We start from the raw sequence: 23,312 nt of genomic DNA, 5'->3' as shown, positions 1-23,312 counted from the left end.
CAAATATATTCGTTTTTGGTCAATCATTAGCAACTGGACTTGTTAACTGTTTTCTTGTCCAGTTAGTGCTGATTCACTGTTCCCTAGGTTTTAGACTTAAAAAGTCACAACTCATAAATACATATAACATGTTCTGTATTTTCCAGACTATATGTCGAACTGGAGTATTAGTCACATATGTCAAAAAATACTTAATGAAGAGGAAAAAAAAGTTGCGATCTGTAGGTCGCATTCCAGCAGCACGCGTTCCTCCAGCTCTGGCCATCATGCTTTCAGCCCGAGTTATGATCCCCTTTAAAAGTTACCTCTGCTTTTTTGCCAGGTCCTGACGAGTTTTTCACTCACTCCAAAATTTCTTTCTGCTGCTCGAGTATTGTTTTTGGCTGGATAGTTATATGATTTTCACTTTGAATTCTGCAGTATAGCTTTTTTCTTTTTGGTGGCATTTTATCTATGTTCTCTATGTCTTCAATGTTTAGTTGTGTCATTTTGTTGGTGGTGCAGTAGCAGCGCTCAAGTGTGGACGGTGCCCTCTTGTGGTCATAGTTGATAGCGTATACTTTTGATATACAAGTCGCTTCTAAATATAGGTCGCATGGCCAGCCAAACTATGACAAAAAGCGCAACCTTTAGTCTGGAAAATATGGTAAATGTATAACAACACACAGCAAATGTGTACACATGGTTATCTAAATTGATAAGTTGCATGTTTCCCTGACAAATGATGCGTCTTTAAAGATACTTTCAAACCACTGCAGTCGCTGAAAACCACACTCATGTTGTCCCATCGTCTTTCAGCCTGTTCCTGAAGTCAAAGTGGTGTCAAACTTACCAACCATTACAATGGAGGAGGTGGCTCCAGTCAGTGCTAGTGATGCAACTCTGCTCGCACCAGAAGAAATCAAGGTTTGCCATCCACATTCGCACATTTTATTTGATCCTGGCACGTTTAGCCTATGTCTAATAACATGATCTTCTAACACAGGAGAAGAACAAAGCGGGAGCTTTAGTGGGTGATGATGAAAAGACGACGACAGACAAGAAGCGCGAGAGACGCCACAAGAAGAAGGTGAAGCGTATCAAGATTAAGGAGAAAGAACAGAGACAGAAACTGAAAGAGGCCAATAAAACTGGAGTGAATAAAAAGCCGTCAAAGGCCGAAGTCACGGAAAACCTGAAGAAACTGACAAAAGGAGGAAAAGCCACTATACTCAAGGTGAGTGTTCACACTCATTAATAAACAATGCTCAAAATTATAGAATTTATAAAAAAAAAAAAAAAACAAGGCAGAACTGCACTGTATATTTGGATCATTGTTTGAATGATTTCATTTTTATTTGTGCATTTTTAGAGTTAACTTTGTACTTTTTGCTTTTCAGTATTTGACAGCCATAGTCAGTCGTTAATATGGGTGTAATTTTACACCCAAACCAACTGTCGACCAATGTTTTTGTTCCTTTTATTTTACTATCGATGCGTGAAGCTTAAATAGATGAAAAGGAGGATGCACTGCATTACTGCACGATTGATAGAATGCTGCTGTTAGAGCCATATTGTTTTCTTTTCTGGGTTTCTCTGGATTATGTTGTTCCACTTATGTCACTTGTTTTTTCACCCCTATATAACATAAATAGAAGTTTAATTTTCAGATTTGTTTGAATATGGACCATCATTCTTGGACATTTAGATCCCTGATAAATATTGTTTAATATGCTCTCAAAGTGACTGAACTAATCATTTGTTTCACTCCTTTTTTCAGGATGAGGGAAAAGACAAAGCTGTACGCTCTTCTCAAGCCTTCTTCTCTGAGCTGCAGGACCAGGTCAAAAGTCAGATCAAAGGTGCAAAGGACCAGTCTTCAAAGAACAAGAAGCGAAAAGAATTTTCTGCCAGCAAACTTAAATTGTAATAACTGTGATGGTTTTGTTATTATTGTACAAATTCTTTTTATTAGAAAAGCAGAAGTTTATGTATTAAAACTGATGATCCTTGTAAAGTGTTTTCCATTTCTAATTAAGATAATGCAGGTGCCCATGATATGTGCAGAGCACCAGGTGTTAAAACATTCAAATTATCTTTTGTAAGTAAATAATTCACATTAATTAGAATATATTCTTGTAAAGGTACAATTTGTAAAATGTAACATTTATTGGTGAAGTTTGATGTTGCAGCTGAAAATCCTTCACCTCCTCACCCGTCCCTTTCAGGTTTTCTCAATCATGGTCCTGTGAACCCACTGCCCTGCATGTTTTAGACGTTTCCCTGCTCCAATACACCCGAATCAAATAAATGTCTCATTATCAGGCTTTTTCAGGGCTTGGTGATGAGCTGACCATTCTGAATCAGGTGTGTTGGAACAGGGAAACATCTAAAACATCCACAGGACCAGGATTGAAGAACACTCTGATATTAGAGAACCTGTTCAGTTTGTTTATAGTGGTCCAAAATAGTGGTCTGAAGTGCCTGTCTGTTCACTTAACATTGAAAACACTGTGCTTGTTTTATATCAAACAATTGTAGATCATTAAATCCCCATAAAATAGTACTATCGAATTAGGCTTATCAATCACTAACGTCATACCTGCTGTTAAACTACAAACAAACATCGAAGCCACTAGGAGCCTGCACTCATTCAAGTAATGGTCTGGAACTTTTGACCAAAAAACAAAATAAAAGGAAAACTGGGTATATCAACAATGTTTTTATGGATATCTGCAATTATATTGTTTCTAGTCATAATTCTAACTGTAGATATCTGAAATTACATTTTTACTAGTCATAATACGAATTGTGGATATCCATAATAGTCGCAACGTATTTTGGATATTAAAAATGATATTCTGGATGTCTGGAATAGTTTTTCATTTTGAATATCTGAAATGAAAATTATGACTAGTAACAATTGGATTGATGGTATCTGAAATGGGAGATTCTCCTAGTAAGAATTCTATTGCAGATATCCAGAATGTTCATTCTTGATATCCAGAATGACGTTGTTGACATCTGAACTCGAAAGCCCAATACACATGAATGGCAAAAGTGACGTCATTTGTCCTAATGACGCTGTGGATATCTGAAATGACAATTGTGGATAGGAATAATATCATTGTGGATATCTGAAATGTTCTTTTTTGATGAGTAAGAATTGAATTACAGATATCTGTAATACATATCCAGTCTAGCGTTTAAATGTTAATATGGCTTGCCATACCCGCCCACGATAGGAACGTCCCATGTATGACGTAGTCGATACTGTTCGCGGAAGTGAACGAGGTGACGGAACAACAGACAAATAAGTTGGCGTGTGCGCTCGGTTTATTTTTTTACTGGTAAGTTGTTGTTGCTTTATTTCACTTTATGACTTGTAAATTACTCATGGTGTTTCATACTAATGGGCCGTTTTTCATATCTTGTCTTCACTTTGCTAACGTCGAGCTAGCAAACATGACATTCGACAGGAGTGCTAACCAAGCACCTGATTGCTAACAGGCAGTTGTTGTTTATTCGTGCCTATGTTTTGCGATTTGGGGAACTATCCACAATCCTTAAGTGAAATGTATAGATGTGTGCGTGAGAAATACAATGGGAAGTATGGACAACTTTGACATCGGTCGGCAAAGCTAGCCTCCTCAGTTGTCCGTCGTGTCGGGCTAAAGCTAACTATCACAAGGCCACATAGTTCTGGGCCAACTTTGTGTTTTCGCAGTTTTGTTTTGTTTTGTATTTGTTTGGAGTAAATCTGCGAAGTCATCCTGCTGCGATGGCTTGGCGATGCTCACATGATTGAGTGAGTCACTCGTTAAGAGGTGGGGGTGACGTTAGATGGGCTGTGAAAGTTGGTTTCGATTGAACACTTCTGCTTCTCTCGTGGTCTCCTGCTCACAGGTAGACGACAACAAACATCTTCATCATGCTAGGAGGAGGATTTAAACCAGAGAGGTTGAGAGTGAATCTCCGGCTGGTCATCAACCGACTCAAACTCCTTGAGAAAAAGAAAAGTGAGTCCTTGGCTGAGTACACACAGCTGATCACTGGGTTCTTGTTCCACTCCTGCCTCTAATAACAGTTTATCTTTTTTCCCAATCTCATTCACAAATCTAAAACAAAAGCTGAACTCGCTCAAAAGGCGAGGAAGGAGATTGCAGATTACCTGTCATCGGGAAAGGATGAGCGTGCACGGATTCGCGTGGAGCACATTATCAGAGAAGACTATCTGGTGGAAGCCATGGAGATCCTGGAGCTTCACTGCGACCTGCTGCTGGCTCGCTTTGGCCTCATTCAGTCCATGAAGTGAGTCCCGAAGAACTGGACATGTTCCGCGTACACAAATGGTCAACTCGTGTTATTTTATACAGTTATGTCACAGTACTCTGCATAAATCAAGTTTTCTCTATCTGCAATGTAGGGAACTGGATCCAGGCTTACAGGAAGCGGTGTCCACGTTAATTTGGGCAGCACCTCGTCTTCAGACGGAAGTGACTGAACTCAAAATTGCACGTGTTCTTAAGTATAACTCGGTGAAATTAGTATTGCCACAGTATTTGTGCTTTATTTTTCATGGACCGATCTTGACAGTCTTTTCTCTGGTTGTTTGTTTCAGGTGTCTGATCAGCTATGTGCAAAATACAGCAAGGAGTATGGCAAGCTGTGCAGGACAAACCAGATTGGCACCGTCAATGACAGAGTAGGAATTTTATTTCTCCCTCGACTGCAAGACTCAAGATTGCACAAACCTTTACTTATCAATTTTTTGTTGTTTACAGCTGATGCACAAACTGGGCTTAGAGGCCCCACCCAAGATCTTGGTGGAGCGCTACCTGATAGAGATCGCCAAGAACTATAATGTGCCTTATGAACCAGACGCCATGGTCCGGGTGAGCATTTTAGCAATCGGTTATCACTCCCTTCGAAAGGTATTGTCACGCTTTCTGTTTATTTACCACTATGTCACTGTGGTGTTCGAACAGCCTGAAGTGTGTCCAGGAGAGGAGGCAGACCTGATTGATGTGGACCATGACAGGAAGCCTGGAGGAGGTGGTGGAGGAGGAGGTGGCGGTTTCACTGCTGGTGCTATGCATATGCCCATGCCTATGCCCATGCCTATGCCAATGCACACAGCTTTCAACTATCCAACTCCCAAAGGAGCTGTAAGGACATATTTTTAATGACCTTATTCTTCATGGCTGTTATAGATATGGTACAGGGTATCCGCGGGGATTTAAGACCTTTTAAAGTCTTAAAAGGTCTTAAATCCAATAATTTGAATTAAGGCCATAAAATGTCTTAAATTTTCCTAAAGTCTCATAAAAGGTCTTAAATACAGTTTTCAAAGGTTATAAAAATCTATTAATGTTACTTTTATTTAAAACATGCATTAACTTCAGTCTCGCTTTGAAATGTTTCTATTTTTCAGGATGCGATAACATAACTACAACACGGAACTAAAGTAGGTCACCTGTGTTGCCCGGTGAGAATTTATCCAGCACCACTAGCTAGTTTGCTCTATGTGCCGCGGTGTGTTACAGCTTAGCATAGCAGCGGAGAAAACTTAATGAAAGCCCACAGCTAAGCCCAATTGCAAGTTCAACGATTTGTGGCTCCGATTTTCCTTCATGTCTTTTGTACTTTTTTGCCAGTATGGATTTGAAATGGATCTTAAATTGTATTCATTATGGTCTTAAAAAGTCTTAAATTTGATTTGTTGAGACCCTGATGGTAAAGACATTAGGCGCTTCTCATGTTTAGCATCTTTTGTGTGTGCACAAATATTATAATTATAGTAATTTTATCAAATGCTGCAAGCACTCTAAATCATGTGACAGGAATAAACCAATCGGTCCACCAAGATATAACGGCATCCACTTAAATTATTAGTCAGTCCGACTTCCTGGAAATGGAGAAAAAGCTCTCAGTTATCATTCCATGACTGACTGTGTTTTCCCTCCCTAGGGACCGTATCATGCTCCTGTTGGAACCTATGACAACTTCCAGCACCCCATGGCAGGAGGGCTGCCCCCTCAGCTGCCCACCTCTCCCCCCACATACGAGTCCGTAAGTGACTGAACCCTTCCCATCCATGCCCCCCCCGTTCCCACAGATGGACAGACGGACAGGGCAGGGCAACAATCAGGGAAGAGCAGTTTATTCAGCTTCCTTGCAGTTTTTCCCTGTCAACACTTTTACACTATGTCTCTGCATAGGACAATTGTTGTTGTTTGCTTCACTCACATGGATATGGGAAGCATTTAAAAGGCTTTATACTAACCGGGACGTGTTCAAGCTTAGTCTAGTTGAGTTTTAAAGGTGATGGTTCTTCGAAAATCCCCTCCTGTTTTCCATTATTCTGTTTTCACGGTTTGTTTTTGTCGCTACGTTTTTGAATGTGGTTTACTTCTTTCAAAGTGCTAACCTTTATCTATGTTCTATAGATCAGTAGGAAAAGGACAAAGCCCTTTACACATCTTGTCTTTGTTTCAGATTGATGACATAATTGACACGCCTTCTGTTCCTTTCCAGGCTTTAGGTGAGTTCAGCCCACAGTCATCATCACACACTCAGGATGACACTGGCTACGTTTTTTTTTTTTTGACCGACATTCACTACTCACAAAAAGTTAGGGATGTTTGGCTTTTGGATTCAATGTCAGAATGCACCTAAAATGTACTCTAACCTCTACAGGTGAACTTCAGTTAACCTTCTCTAAACTTTTGAATGCACATGTTCAATGTTTCAGTTCTTATTGAATAACATGCTGTTCTCTAACAAGGTGATTCACCACAAACATCACAGCAACTGTCTGATGTAAAAGTTCTGTTTCAATGACAGTTTGTGTTCAAACGGTCGTCTTCATCGTGATGTTCAAATGATGACATCATGAGACCAAGACAACACTTTAAAATTCATCAAGTTATTGAGACATTGAAATGTTTTGTTGTGATATTGCCATCACTGTTGTAAGTTCTTGTTTGAGATAAAGAAATGATCATTGCATCCTTCTACTTAAATGCCCTGCTTTCATGGTAGAATATCACTGTAGCATGAACTTTTCAGAGGGATATTCGTGTCCAATATCCCTAACTTTTTGTGAGTAGTGTATGTGACTTTTATATAAAGACGCCTATAATGACCAATATATTAGTTTGCCTCGCAGCTTTCGATTTCCGTTTCCCTTCAACATCCCTCCCACATATGTACAGTATAATCTTATTTTTCCCCAACACCTATGGGCATAATGGGGGCTTTAATTAGATAGATTTATACTGATTCCAATTTAATTGAGTGTGTGTATTACTTGAAATGTATGCCCAGTGTAAAGTGTGACTTATTTATGTTATTCAAATGATATTTATTTTTCTGTCACCTTGACATTCTTGCTGAGTAGTACTCTCTACGTCGGTGTAATCGCCCCTAAGTCCTTTATTTCCCACGGCATATGTGACGCTTGACCGTTGCAATTTTGTTTCGCCACACATTTGTGACTTTTAATTATGTCATCGATTATATCTTTCATGTACTCTTCAGGTCCTGGGCCTCAGCACTTTGACCACAACGCTCTCCCAGAACTCCCCTCTGTCCCTGACACACTCCCCACTTCTTCCTTTGGCGGCGCCAGCACCAACACGGATGACATCGACTTTGACGATTTAACGCGGCGGTTTGAGGAGCTGAAGAAGAAGACTTAAATTCTGTTCTCTTGGTTCACACACACACACACACACACACACACACACACACACACACACACACACACCCACAGCTCAGAACAGGAAAATCGAAAATGGCTCAAGGCCTTGTATCAGATTTAAATAGTTCTCCTCCCCTTTCATACTAATCATACACACATATTTTACCTCATATGACAAGCTTTGGTTGATCCTTTTGCCTCATCAGTTATCACAAATCTGATTCCTGTTGGGAGAACCAGTGACAGCCATACACTTTAATTTCTGCCTTTACGACTCAATTCTTTCAATCATGTTGATTTTATGTACGATCACACTGACCTTTATCTTTTTTAAGCGTCTGTGTGATACGCTGTATACTCAAAGTTAGATTTTGATTGTTGCTTTTCCCCGGGGGGTTTGAGGGTTTGACTGATATTTAATGCTACTGCTTTGAATCTATTTTTACACACACCCAGTTTCCCAGTGATCTTTGCCACCGTCAAACCGTCACTAGCTCAGACTCGTCTGACGAGTCTGACTGGGCAGAACAGTTTGGAGGGAAGCTGGCATTCACACTAACAGACATCTACGCAAGTACCCAACAGTGAAGGACAATTGGAAGCCATTATTTTCAGTAGTTAACGCAGTCCTTTTAGTGTCGTCAAGGTGAAGGCATTTTAAAAAAAAAAACACTCCTCACTCAGTCACTGAGCCTCTAAGTCTACGTTCACATTACCTGGCTGAATGTAACCTTTTTACAGGACTGTGTGGACACAAAAATCCAATCTTCAATTTTAAATCGGTCTTTAGTATGTAGTCCTTGATTGGATATTTATCTAACATGTAGCCATGTGTCTATGTCAGCTGGGATTGGCATCACCCCTGCGACCCTCATGTGGAGAATCCCTTTGTTTTTTGCCTATTTATACACATAATGAGTGTTGTTGACAGAGCCAAACAAAAATAAAGGATCGTACCTTCCTCTAGAGTTGCATCTTATCTACAAATTTACATACAAAGTACGTTTCCCACTTTAATACCGAATACACTTGACGCATAAAGATTTGAAGAATGTGTCTGGTAAAGTGAACGTTAGCCTCAAACCTCATGGTTTCGTTACTACCTGGAAAAAAAGTGGCGTAGGAGTCGTCTGGAAAGCTTCTGGTGTTGACGCACTATTCTGTTTTATCTGTTACAGGAGTGAAGGGTGCACATATGTAAAGTGATAAAACAGTGTATGGAAAATCTGTAATATAATTCATTTACAAGGATATAGATGGACCTACTAACACAAATGATTTAACTGTATAGAGGGAGAAAAAAAACCCCTCCAAATAAACTTGTTTTTTTCTCTTTGTGAATGTCACTTTCACCAAATATACTTTTTTTTTAAACCAGTTTTTAATTTGCAGGAACAGGTTACACAACAACCTGATCTGATTAAGATGTAAATAGTAAGCTCAGCGTAGTAGTGAGTGGTTTTCTGTGTGCTCACATGTCCACATTTCATCCTCCTTTGCCTTGGTTACTACCTCTCACCAGAGGCCTTGCCAGTCTGGTGAGGATTGTCTGCAAGACTGTGTATTTTACCTTTAATATGCTTTGCTTTACACATCAGTTGATAAAAATCTGTTTATTTCAAGGTGAAAAATATGCGTTTTAGAGGGTTTATGCAACACCGTGCCTTACAGTTCAATAATATCTTCATAGTATTCCATTTGGGAGGTAATAATGCAGTAATGACCTGGTTATAAGAAGTAATACAGGTTACAATCACTAGTACCCTCACATGGAAATGCTTGGGAATCATAATAGGTAATTAAATCTATCCTCCCGGATTTATTGTTTCATAAACAGTCTTTAAATTTAAGGCAATGCTGTTCATTGTATGTTTATTTGCAGCTGTGGGTAGTAAGTTTCTCTTTAATTACCTTACATTAGGGTTGAAAATCTGCCTTATTAAATCTGATTATTTTACAGCACTATTAAATTGGTACGATAGGCTATTGTATTAAAATAAGATGGTATTGCATAATATTGTGTTATCACTGAACTGTCAAGTGTCACAAAGGTTCCTATTACTCGCTGAGAAATAGAAAACGGTGCGTTTTGTTTTCGTGACACCGTGCTGTTACATAACCACACTGAGCTCTGCTTGCATGAATGACAAATTAATGCTGGCCTGGAACTACATTAAATTAAATAAAAAAATAAAAAATTATTCACCAACTTCTGGAAAGTACATAGTAGAAGGACACAAGGGGAATAATGTGACCTGTTTGGGGGGTAAAGCAGAGAGATACATGAACACAGTAGAGCTGTTCTTTTCCTGCAAAAACTTGACACACAATAAGGAAGTGCTAAAGTAAAATAGTAAAATACTAACTGAATAAAAGTATTTTGAAGTGAACACTGGCAAGGGGTTTTACAGTTATCACTGTCACTCAAAAAGTCCTGTAATGTCCAGCAGTAACCAGCAGAGGTCCTCAGTGTACAGGTAAATAATGATGCACAGCAGCAGAGAGACCTTTTTCTTTATGGATTCATTCATGGATTCTTCCTCTTTTGGGGTTTATTGGCAGCTTCAATGTCATCGTTTTGAGTTAGAAAATCCCTGCAATATTCAGTCTGTCATTATAACATCAAATACTTTACAGAAATACTTAATTAACCCACGTTCTTTCTATCCATCCCACCTCCACACGTCTCAGTCATTTCATTTACAGTCCTGCATCACACTCAAACTGAATATTTCTCTACATTTCGATCAATCTCAGCTTTTTCCTTGACCCGCGCGACACAAGTACGATAAGTAAGGTCGCAGCTGCTGTTCACTCCATTTACATTTCTCCAGTACATACAAGTATATACACAGCACATTATCTGATGTAAACTGAGGTATTTGAAGAATTTACAGATAGAAAATATTACGTCATTTCGAGAACAAGAGGAAAAAGAGAGTTTCTGTAAACGCCCAGTGTGAAAGCATTTCCATTTGGCAGCAATTGAATATAAAATCATTATAGTGATATTTGATACAGATATATGATGAATAATGTTCAAGAGTTTTCTTGAATTCAGTGATAAAAGTAGAAACAAACAGTAGTCAGTGTAATTCACTGGATGATTACTGAAGAGTGAGGTTGAGAAAAGACAAATGTTTGCTCATTATTTGACAACAGATCGCTCAAAGGTTCACAAAATCAAAAATAACGAATGCAGTGAACCTGAGGTGAGAAAGGCCTTTGTTCCAACCGTGGCTCAAAGCCACAGTGGACACGGAGAGAGAGGAAGGAAGGAAAGACGAACACTAGGGAGAGAAAGAACAAGGTTAACGTCATGTGAATGTGAGGAAGTGAGTTATGGAACATTCTACGTGTCTCTCTGTCTGTTTTCTGGCTTCATCTGTCTCAGTAATTGCCGACCTTCTAAGGGTGAGAGATGCCTCGTGCATTTTACATCCACACTACAGTGTGAATCATGGAGACCATTTAACTGTGCAGCAGAACAGTATTGCTAAAAGAAATGTTTATGCGTCATTCTTTCGAGACAGGAAGCAAAGAAAGAACTGCTGCGGATGGAAACGACAATAGGGCAGCCAACAAATCATTATTCATGGATATTATGTCACAGCGTGTTAATGTTATATTATATATATATATATAAAGCTCACATAGAGTGGTCCTGTTGCACATATATGTTAGTTATGGAGGTCTACTTACATACATTAACTTGTTTTTATGGTCAAAAACCTCCTAGTTGCTGTAAACGAGCCGATAGAAATCCTCTTTTCTGACGCTGTTCTTGAGTCGCGATATTTCAGACATAAATCTCACACCCAGAAGACAGACTGTGTTGTGATTGGCCAGCCAGCGTAGAGCTTTCCCAACTGTCTTGTGATTGGCCAATACCCGGAAGTGACATAATCAGCACACCCGCTCTCAGAAGCACAGCTCCCCCCTCTGGAACGGTGGATGCACTGCTCCTCGTTATCAAAACATTGTTTTAACAATGTTTAAAAATAGCTTCTTCACGACTCCCCGCCACAGTCCCTTTTTATGACTTTGACCCGGAGTCAGACCCAGAGTCAGAAGACACTGTCGCTCGTGAAACACCTCCACAACGGATGTTATTCTTCTTCTGCGGTTCAATGTACGCAACCAGATGTGCCCGGACTAGTGCCTTGAGCAGGACGATCTGCTGTTCAGGAGAACCGGTGTTTACGTCAGTATTTTTCAACCTTTTTTGAGGTACATTTTTTTCATTGAAAAAATCACGAGGCACACCACCAAACAAAAGTGTTGAAAAAAATTATACTCTGTAGCCTATATCAACAATTTAGTCATTCTTATCAAAGTGTCTTGAATATTTATATCCATATTATTTGCAGATAATTCATTATTTGTTTTCAAGAAATGTTTTTAGACCAATTAGGTAAAATTGGATAATTTCCCACGGCACACCTGACGATCTCTCACGGCACACTGGTTGAAAAACACTGATTTACGTAAACCGGACTGGGTTTTTTCAGAGATCTCGCTGAGCCCGAGATTACAATAAAATACAGCGTTCTCAGCAGTGGCTGAACTGTTTGTTTCTAAACTTCAGGGCTTCTTAAACAAGGTAATGACGCAGATACACACTAAAAAACAGCGTTAATTGGAACTTTCAGTCTAGGTCCGCTTTAATGTTATATTCATTGAAATTTTTTTTGATTTTCCTTCAAAAATAAGGACATTTCTAAGTGACCCCAAACTTTTGACCGGTAGTGTAACGTTGTCAATGGTGTACTCGTGACTCATGACTCTTCCACACGATTGCAGCTCATATCAGTTTATTTCAGCTTCTATATGCAGTACATCTACAGCACGGCCATAGGATCTGAGTCATCCATGGCACCCGTTTTTATCTTCAAGAATGAATAACTAGAATTACGTTGAGTTTAACTAAGCCTATGTCTGCACTCTTGAAAATACATACAGAATAAATGAATACATGGGAAATAAAACCTTACACAATTATTTCAGAGATAATAAAAGCCCAGGTGATGCGAGACGGGCATGTATTCCCAAACCCAAGAGCAGGAAAATGAATATGATGACGTCTATTACATAATCATACTCACATTATTACATAATCATATACTCGCTGAGAGGACTGAGTCACCTTTAGCGTGGCTCACACTGATGATGGAGGTGAAATGCCAAAAAAAACTGCTCAATTAATAATGACCTCCCGTTAAGTGCGATTACATAAACGCAGCACTCTGAAAGGGAAAAGGCCGCTGTCACTGTGCGCTAGCTCAGATTAGATCACATCGTCATCAGCCAGGAATCATGATGAGATTCTGACAAAAACAAAAGTTTTTTTTTTATTATTATTATCAAGTTAAAACAAGAAGTGGTGAAGTTGGAAGAGGCTTTGAGAATTATAATAGAACAATAAATTAAAGGCACAGTGCGGTTAGAGTGCGTTGTAATCTAACGTAGGGTGCATCTGTATTTACAGAGATATGATAACTGTTAGTCTACTTGGAGCGATTGTCCAATATAAAGGTCCGGTGAGTAAGAATTAGTGACATCTAGTGGTTAGACTGCACATTGCGTGAATTTAACGTTGTAAATTTCCCCACGACGGGACAAATGAAGGACTATCTAATCTAATCTAATCTAATTTTACAGTTGTCGTAACTGAAAGGACGTTGTTCTTATTCATTTGTAATCTTTTAGTGTCAAATTTGTCCAGTCTTGGCTCCCGTAGAAATATTGTAATCCTAGATGGCGAACTCTGTAAAGCAAAGCCCTTATCAAAAGTTCATCCTATATATGTTTTAAAAAAGATCAGGCATTTATTCATATTTACATTAAATGTGCACCATAAATATTACACACAGGACCTTTAATGACAATTTTGTTGTGCTTGTGACCTTAAAAACCTGCTTCCATGGAACAAATGTCTATTTTGATAAGAAATGATTCACATATGAACAACAAAAAAAGATTAAAGCAGTTTAAAGCGACCCAATACGACCTGAGAGGACCGTAAATGACTGAGAAGAGGCAACATTTACCCTGACTCACCACTGTAAATTCTGTACACATGCAGAACACCAGAATATGGGATGCATTTTTTTTACATTCAAAGAGCAAAATCTTATAACCAATAAGTGCAAAAATGATAGAGCTCGTCCTGGGAAATCAATGCAGCTTCCTCACAGCGTCTCCCTGCCAGAGAAACGCTTACACTTCTCCTGTTGCTCTGTGGAAAGAAGGAGGAAGGACACACTGAGTCACAGGAAGGAAGGAAGGAAGGAAGGAAGGAAGGAAGGAAGGAAGGAAGGAAGGAAGGAAGGAAGGAAGGAGAGAAGGAAGCACTGATACAGAGAGAAGTCACGCGGGAGGAGTGAAAACCTAAAAGGGTCCCTCGCTTCGACTTGTCAAAGTAAATAGTCTCCATGTTTGATCTGCGTGGTTACATAAGTGCTCTCTGTGGTCGACCTGAAACAAGCGGTTCATGGATACGTCTGCGCTTTGAAATATTTATAAACAGGACAATTTTACGTGTTCAAGTTGCACTGCGTAGAAGCCAGAGTCTGACAAAACAGGCAAAACTATCAGACCTGACAGAGAGACAGTGTTAGTGATTTAAACGTCTTTGACTAAAACAACACATCTGTGAGCAGTGGAACCCAAACCAACTATGACCATGTTTCCATTCAGTCTCAGCTCTCTTTTATTCACTCTGCCTTTCCCTTCCTTTTCCTTTCCTTTCCTTTCCCTTCCTTCCTTTCCTTCCCTTTCCCTCCCTTTCCCTTTCTTTATTTTTTCCCTTCCCTTTCCTTTCCCTTCCTTCTCGTCCCCTTCCTTTTCCTTTCACTTCCTTTTCCTTCCTTCCTTTCCATCCCTTCCCTTTCCCTTCCTCTTCCTTCCTTTCCCTTCCTTTTCCTTCCTTCCTTTCCATCCCTTTCCTTTCCTTTTCCTTCCTTTCCTTCTCTTCCTTTCCCCTCCCTTTCCCTTCCTCTTCCTTCCATTTCCCTTCCTTCCCTTCCCTTCCCTTCCCTTCCCTTCCCTTCCCTTCCCTTCCCTTCCCTTCCCTTCCCTTCCCTTCCCTTCCCTTCCCTTCCCTTCCCTTTCCCTTCCCTTCCTTGCTTTACTGTCTCCTTCTCTTCTATTTCATTTACTTTCCACTGTCTCTCAATGTCCTTTCAGTCCATTCAATCTCTATTATTAGTAATCAAAAGATATTCACTATCATCACTATCATCATGTCAACTGAATGAATGAGGGGATAAAAAAATGCCTCAGATCACAGACAACAACCGTCGGAAAACATTGGTGAAATTGTCAATAAAGGTGATGGAAAAACATCCATTAAACTGTGTCTCTACACAGGGGAAAGATGATTGCAGATCATAATAGAGACACATAACATAGAGACTGGAGACTACAGTGACATGAATCAGGAGACAACTCTTAACGGTCTGTAAATATCAATCTTTTCTGGTAACGGCATAATGTTTTTCTTACCCATCAGCACTTGCTCTACTTCGTCGCTCTCCTCCGCAGACACAGGTTTCAGCAGCAGAGCAAAGAACACGGCGATGCCGATCACCTGTGAACCCAGCGTGAACCCCGAGTCAGTCTTCTTTACCTGATTCATTCGGGATCCGTATCTATGTTCCCCGCTTAGTATGTGACCGGGGAACATAGGACCCTTTCTCTAAAAAAGTGTCCTATGTTCCCCGCTGTTCACCCAAAGGCTCCTATGTTCCCCGCTTTGTATGTTCCCCGCTTTCACCCAAAAATACCCGCGGAACATAGGACCTTTTTTTGAAAAAGGTCCTATGTTCCAAACCAGGAAACTCCCTCTCTTACTCTCTCTCTGTATCCCTTACCCTAACCCGAACCCCAACCCTTACCCTACACACCCTTACCCTAACCCTAACTCTAACCCTTTACCCTGGAGCTCCACACCCAGGCTTCCACAAAGTGGGGGAACATAGGACCTTTTTTGGGAAAAACGGGGAACATAGGACCCGGGGAACATAGGTACGACCCCATTCATTCAAGTACAGATGCATATGAACATTTACCCCCCCATTTCCCTTTACCGACCTTGAGAGGTTGCAGTATAAAGATGCTCTGGAACAGCGAGAGCCCCAGGGACATGACCCACTTGATGGACTTTTCTCTGCCGTACTGAAAGCCGTACAGCAGCGTGAAGTAAGTGGACACTGCACTGATGGACAGCAACAGGAACCAGCCCAGGAACACGCACCACCATGGAAGCCAGCAGCTCCCAGTGCTCTTCTTCTTCTTTGTCACGGTGGGCGGACTGAGCCATGAAGAAGAAGAAGAAGAGGGAAGGAATGAGAGGAGATCCGAAAACACTGTTGTGATGTTTCTACTCTACACAGACGTGTGTGTGTGTTTCCTGACCAGGAGGCCAAGTGGCAGCTGAAGACCATCTCAGCCTTGCGAACCAGGACGTTGGTGACGTTCAGAGCCTGCTGGTAATCGTGAGGACACGGCACGTTTCTGCCGTCCAGTTTCTCCAGGTCCATGAGAAGATGACAGAGACCTGCCAGGAGGAACTTGCTGCAGTACACCCAGTGAGGGTCACTCTCACACTCTCCTGTGACGGGATTACACACAGCCCAGCGTCACAGCACGGCATCACATTTCTTATTTTTCAACGAATATAACATTAAATAAATGAATCATAAATACACTCTATACATTGTTAATGTGGTAAACGACCATTCTAGCTGCAAACGTCTGGTTTTTAATGGAATATGTACATAGGTGTATAGAGGCCCATTTCCAGTGTTCTAATGGTACATTGTGTTTGCTAATGGCGTTAGAAGGCTATTGGATGATTAGAAAATGATGTTAGCACAGCTGAAAACAGTTTTGCTGGTTCTTTGACGAAAGCAAAATGATTAATTTGAATTAAAATAATTATTTCTAATCTTGTCAATGTCTTGATTATATTTTCTATTCATTTTGCAACTCTTTTGATGAATAAATGTGTGACTTTTAATTGGAAACACAACCAAAATGTATAAATGGCCCCAAACTTTTGAACGGTAGTGTATATACACTCAATTTTTAAAAAATTGGATTGAATATGTGAAATTTGTGAAATACGTCACAGTTCAAAGTTCACTTGGCTTGCTTTTATGACCAAAAAGAAAAGAAAAACGCTCTAATTTTATGACTTCTGTAACCTTGGCTCAACAACACATTTTTTCATCAGATTACCTATAGGTTGTGCTGAAAAAAAGGATTTAAGACCCTCTATGTTGCACATTCTTATCGCCTCTGTATATACTGTACGTTTAAACATAGTAATGGCAAAAAGCAGCCGAAATGCTCTCTGTTCTAAAGGTTATTATGTCAGAAAAATATAAGTAAAGGTGCATAAAAATGTCTAGATGTCAGCAATGTGCTGTGAGGGAAAGGTTCTTTACATCCGTGTTTCTAACACTTTTTTTTATTATATATAAGCTACTGTTCAAAAGTTTGGGGTCACCTATACATTTTAGTGTGTTTTCCATTAAAAGTCACACTTTTATTCACCAAAGAGTTGCAAAATAAATAGAACATATAGTCACGACATTGACAAGAGTAGAAACAATGATTTTTATTCTAAATAATAATTTTGCCCTTTGGTCAAAGAACCAGCAAAACTGTTTTCAGCTGTGTTAACATCATTGCACAAGGGTTTTCATGTGTTTTCTAATCATCCAATAGCCTTCTAACGCCATTAGCAAACACAATGTACCATTAGAACACTGGAAATGGGCCTCTACACACCTATGTACATATTCCATTAAAAACCAGACGTTTGCAGCTAGAATAGTCGTTTACCACATTAACAATGTATAGAGTGTATTTATGATTCATTTAATGTTATATTCATTGAAAAAAAGTGCTTTTCCTTCAAAAATAAGGACATTTCTAAGTGACCCCAAACTTTTGAACGGTAGTGTAGATGACACTGTGATGCAATACATACAGTACTTGTGCATAATATACCATTTATGACAATTTTGACTGCTATTTATAGAATAATATTAATAATACACCTAACATCAGTTACTCACTCGTTGCCTAATGCTTTATCCTCCACACGAGGTTCACAGGAAAGTGGGTGTGGAAGGAAACCAGACTCACACACACACATATAAACTTCACTCAGGATTCAAACCGATGACCCTCTTGCTGTGAGGCAACAGTACTAGCCACTAACTGTGCCAGACGTAATATTACAAACTAGATACATTTATGTTTGCTAAAGGAACCTTATTATTTATTATTAGTGTTATTGAATATTTCTAAAGTTAAAGGCTGGAGTGCTTTACAGGAACAATGTTGATTACTGAAGTTAATATAGTCAGAAATAATTAGAAAGACAGGGAGAGTCTGAGTGTTAGAGACGTGCTAGAGACTTATTTGAATTTTCATTATCCTGTTGTCATCATATGAATAAAGGTCCATTATTTCACCTGTGGGTCCTGACCCAAACTCTGGGAATGATTGCTTGTCATTAATTTCTTCCTCATGCAATTTAAAGTGAACAGAAGACATTCAGTGCTTTGATGAAAAAAAAAGAATAATAAAATAAGAATAATAAGCACCTTGCATAAGTTGGATGAATTCATGCACCGTGTCCAAGGTAAAGCAGAGGTCAGTGATGGACTCCAGCCTCGGCGTCTCTGAAATCTTGTTCCTCGGACTTTTGCTCACCAGAGAAACCACCTCCTCTATGTCCTAGGAGAGATATTTAACACAGAGAGGTCAGAGTGCATATTAAACATGAGTAGAAACTGTCTGCAACATTAACTGAAAACACACGTATGATTTTGTGATTAAAAACACAGGTTCTCTCACCTTCAGGACAGTCGGCACGGTGATGGCGTGCAGGTTGATTTTCTGCTCATGTTTTTTAGGTTTTTTTGAAACGCTGCGGGGTCGGATGCTCCTGAAGATGGTGATGATGAGGATGTTGATTGGGAACATGAGGAGACCGCTCTGAATCCCCACCATGATGTTCTGCCACGTGAGCTGCAATGAACCTGCATAGATGACATCGTTGTTATGTACTGAAGAGGACAACTTAGACACAGGTGTAGAGCTGATTAATCAACGAATTTAAGCTTTTTTTCATGATTAAAACAGGATTTCTGATTGTTTTAGCTTCTTAAATGTGAATATTTTCTTTGTTTCTTAGCTCCACATAACAAAGAAATCGTTAAAACCGAATCTGGTTTGTGGACAAAACAAAGACATTCAAGAACATCGTTATTTCCAGGTTTGACAAACACTGATCAACGTTTTTTTAACATTTTATGAACCATGCGATTCATTGAGAAAATAATCGACAGATTAATCGATTACAAAAATAATCGCTAGTTGCAGCTCTACACAGGTGAAATATTTGATTCACCTATGACTAAAATGACTGGTGAGCTCTCGTCCACAGGGATGTTCCAGAAGGCGATGTTGATGGCCATGGTGCAGAGGAGCAGGCACATGCAACAGGAGACTCTCTGCACGCGTGTGAACGGCGTGCGTGAGGGTGGATCCACAATGGAGACCCAGATATGTTCGTCCCTGAAGCCCGTCGACGTTCTGTTCTGGAATATATACCTGAAGCAAAGGTAAAGCATCAATTAAGACTTTTGCTGTGTGCACGGTGTATTCCAGCGTGGCACAGTTGGAACCAGGTCTGACCTGAAGTTGGCGATCTCGTTGGTCTTTGCAGCGTTGAACGTTTTCTTGGTGGTGTTGTCTCCGTGGTCAGAACTCAGCCAGCAGTCGCAGAAGTAGTGAAACACGTGCTGTGTCTGGAGGTCTTGCACAGTCACCTTGTTTACATACCTTTCATAAAGGCAGCCAGTTCATTCATTCAGTTTCATTCATGACACAAAAATGGCAAAACATCACATACTGTGTAAGCCAAGGCTATTCAACTTAAGGCCCGGGGGCCAGATCCGGCCCTTCAAGCAATTTGGACCGGCCCACGGCCCATTAACCCATAAATAATGAATGTATTATTAAAAAGCCAATAAAACCGTGGCTTCGCCTATTTCTTGCACTTTGCGACACTTGTTGATGTTATATTATATATATATTTAAAGCTCACATAGAGTGGTCCTGTTGCACATATATGTTAGTTATGGATGTCTACTTACATACATTAACTTGTTTTTATGGTCAATAACCTCCTAGTTGCTGTAAACGAGCCGATAGAAATCCTCTTTTCTGACGCTGTTCCTGAGCCGCAATATTTCAGACTCAACTCTCTCACCCAGAAAACAGAATCTTGTGATTGGCCAATACTATTCAGCACATCCGCACTCAGAAGCGCAGCTCCCCCCTCTGGAACGGTGGATGCACTGCTTCTCATTATCAAAACATTTTGTTTTGTTTAAAAATAGCTTCTTCACGACTCCCCGCCGCAGTCCCTTTTATGACTTTGACCCGGAGTCAGACCCAGAGTCAGAAGACACTGTCGCTCGTGAAACACCTCCACAACGGACGTTATTCTTCTTCTGCGGTTCAATGTACGCAACCGGATGTGCCCGGGCTAGTGCCCGGAGCAGGAGGATCTGCTGTTCAGGAGAACCGGTTTTTACGTAACCGGACCGGGTTTTTTCAGAGATCTCGCTGAGCCCGAGATTACAATAAAACACAGCGTTCTCATCAGTGGCTGAAATGTTTGTTTCGAGCCTTCAGGGCTTCTTAAACAAGGTAATGACGCAGATACACACTAAAAAACAGCGTTAATTTGAACTTCCGGTCTAGGTCCGCTTTAATGTTGTTTATATTGTTACCTCTTTCTATTGTAACCTTTTTGCACTATTCGCAAATTGTATTGTACCTGAATGTTAGTGCAGTTACTTACCTTTTTAGCACAAAACTAGCAGCTATTTCAATAATTTATAACATTTTGTATCTATTTGTATCCGTTTACTGTACATGCAACACAAAATAGTAGGACAGGGGTTGACCAGCGCACTGGCTTGACAACCTTCCGAAAAGCTGGCCCTCTGGAAATTTGAATAGCCCAGGTGTAAGCTAAATAGCAACGAAAGAGAGTCCTATACCCATTATGTACGGTCAGCAGCTGAAGCTTAGATTAAAATATTGCATCAACTTCTGACACTGAATTTGTTTTGGCCTTGTATTGACCAATAATAACAATAATCAGTGATAATCTTTAACGTCAATTTATAGTTTGATTTCATGTTTGAATATTTGAACCATCAAAAGAAGTTCTTCATCAACATCTGACACTGATTTAGGTTCAGCATCTTAAGACTGCAGTATATTGACCAAAGCAGTATGGAATTCTTAATGACTTCATGTCTTATTTCTATATAACTCTCTTCAGTAAAGCTTAGACTGGTATTTAAGGAGTGGTGCCCCCACAAAAATCTAAAGTAATTTGTGACAAGATGGAAAAGAAAGAGAAGTAACTGAAGAAGGCGGTGATTATAGACTGTGTAAATAATTGATGTCATCTTGCAGGTCTACTGGTTGCAAAAATATGAATGGACGTTAATGGGAAAAGGAGCGTATATTCTCCTTTGATTTGGTTTGGCTTATTGCACATTTATTATTAAAACATCAGAGGAAAACTAATAAATTAAAGTAGAGCACATGTGTGGGTGAGGTATAAACCCATTATGGTCCTAATTTAAACTAACCTCACCTTTTTCTGATGAGTTAATTTGTAAATTAAATGTGTAAATTATGATTCCATTTGGAGCTAATGGACTTCAATGTGATTGACAGCTGGTGTAATCCAAGCCTGACTGCAGCGGAGATTTATGCATCATAAAAATGTTTTTTTTGTGATTTCATTCCACTTTCCAAAATAAAACTATTTTATTTTGAAAATATAACGCTTTTATTTTTAAAATATAACGCTATTATTTTGAAAATGAAACGCTTTTATTTTGAAAATATAACGCTATTATTTTGAAAATGCAACGCTTTTATTTTGGAAATAAGACGCTTTTATTTTGAAATGGGGCACTGTATCATCCTGAATATTTTAATCGCAATATAATGATGTTTTATCGGTATGTAATTTGAATTTAAAATCGCACGCTGTTGATTTTTCCTGAAATGTTGGGAATATTTTTTCACTTCCTTACCAGACTAGATATGTTTTTTTGTGTGAACTATATTTCATTCCACATTCCAAAATAAATTGCTTTTATTTTTAAATGAGGCGCAATATCATCCTGAATATTTTCATCACAATATGATGATGGATTATCGCTATGTAACTATGGACTTTTTCACTTCCTGACCAGACTAAACGTTCATTTGGACCCCAGGCCATTTGAGTTTGAGGGTGTGGACTGAAGTGTGCTTTAGTGTCAGCCTCAGGTACCATGACGGTTGACCTCCGGTGTTGTCGTGCTGCAGCCTGACGCTTTGCACTTCTCCCAGTGGGAAAGGCGTGGCCATCAGGAACATGTCGACGGCTCCTCGCTCAAACACTGGCTTATCAGGATCTGTGAGCGTGTGCGTTTCACTCTCTCCCTCTGAGCCGATCAGCATCACTCTGACCTACAGGATAAACACAACAGTGATTTAACGGCAGTGACACATTATCGTGTGTAGAGGATTCCACTCAGTCATTACAAACTGATTCAAACCATTTTCTAAACCAAAACGTACAAACATTGTTACATGAGGTGAGGCTGCAGATTATAACAACATGGAGGGAACTACAGTGGCCCTCACGTATCAGAAATCATATTGTGCCTCGTAAGCTTCCACTGAAAAACCCAAAGTGCATATTTTTGTCACTTTTCCACTACATAGTACCACCTTGCTTTTGCCTCTATGCATTTTTTTCTCAGCATTTTTCTTCAGCTACTATCTCTGTATTTTCTTTCTGTATTTTTTTTTTTTACTTTACAGTAAGTGGTGTGAAGTACCTTAGAGGAGGTGTAATAACATGAGTCAGATGACTTACATTGGCAGTCGTCCCAGAATTCTTGCGATTTCCGGTGTAAACACTGATCAGGTAGTTGTAATGAGCGCCTGGGTGGTTGTCCTCCAGCAGAGTCATCTTTCTCTGTATTTAATTCACAGAATAAGGTAAATGGTCCGTGTACATAAAGTGCTTTTCTAGTCTAGGAGACCACTCCAAACACTACACTTACGCTACCGTTCCAAAGTTTGGGGTCACTTAGAAATGTCCTTATTTTTGAAGAAAAAGCACTCAAAAAAATTGTATAGGTGACCCCAAACTTTTGAACGGGAGTGTAGGCCTTCTTACAGGACATCTTTAGATGTATAGATTATATCAGGATAAAGGTGTAGACAATGGATGGATGGATGTTAAAGGTGCCATGTGTAAGAATGTGGCCAAAAACGGTTACTACTTTCAAATTCAAAATACAGTGGTCTTTTAGGTTTCGTTTTTCTGACGTAACTGGCAACCCGTGGTTGCTCGGCAGCGGAGACTCTACTGACTGCAATGATTGGTAGACGGCGGTAGGTGGCGCCACATGCCAAAACATGATTTCAAAACATAAACATGATCTGCAAAATATTTTTTTTAATGCAAATATTTTGGCTGTACTGTTGTTGTTGGTGAGTTCATTATGTTATATGA

The 23,312-nt window shown here is 39.7% G+C and overlaps 2 protein-coding genes across 2 annotated transcripts in view; both read left to right on the top strand.

Annotated features, from left to right (window-relative positions):
- mphosph10 (M-phase phosphoprotein 10 (U3 small nucleolar ribonucleoprotein)) overlaps positions 1-1,932 on the top strand; it is a 6,622-nt gene extending 4,690 nt beyond the window's left edge. The window contains exons 7-9 of the mRNA XM_083890853.1: positions 799-906; positions 986-1,216; positions 1,760-1,932. Coding sequence (XP_083746979.1) covers positions 799-906; positions 986-1,216; positions 1,760-1,909 — 489 coding nt within the window. The 3' untranslated portion in view covers positions 1,910-1,932. The remainder of the gene's footprint in view (positions 1-798; positions 907-985; positions 1,217-1,759) is intronic.
- A 1,326-nt stretch (positions 1,933-3,258) lies between these two features.
- On the top strand, positions 3,259-8,990 carry ist1 (IST1 factor associated with ESCRT-III). Its single transcript, XM_083891269.1, has 10 exons — positions 3,259-3,329; positions 3,886-3,998; positions 4,110-4,290; positions 4,406-4,493; positions 4,601-4,684; positions 4,764-4,874; positions 4,968-5,147; positions 5,950-6,051; positions 6,478-6,523; positions 7,522-8,990. The coding sequence occupies exons 2-10, from the start codon at positions 3,911-3,913 to the stop codon at positions 7,680-7,682; spliced, it is 1,041 nt and encodes a 346-aa protein (XP_083747395.1). The 5' UTR covers positions 3,259-3,329; positions 3,886-3,910; the 3' UTR covers positions 7,683-8,990.
- The last annotated feature ends 14,322 nt before the right edge of the window (positions 8,991-23,312 follow it).

The sequence above is a fragment of the Microchirus variegatus genome (genome assembly GCF_963457635.1).
Source record: "Microchirus variegatus genome assembly, chromosome: 6".
Taxonomy (NCBI): Eukaryota; Metazoa; Chordata; class Actinopteri; order Pleuronectiformes; family Soleidae; genus Microchirus; species Microchirus variegatus.
Note: the sequence above shows the minus strand (reverse complement) of the source record. Positions and strands in the feature narration are given on the sequence as shown.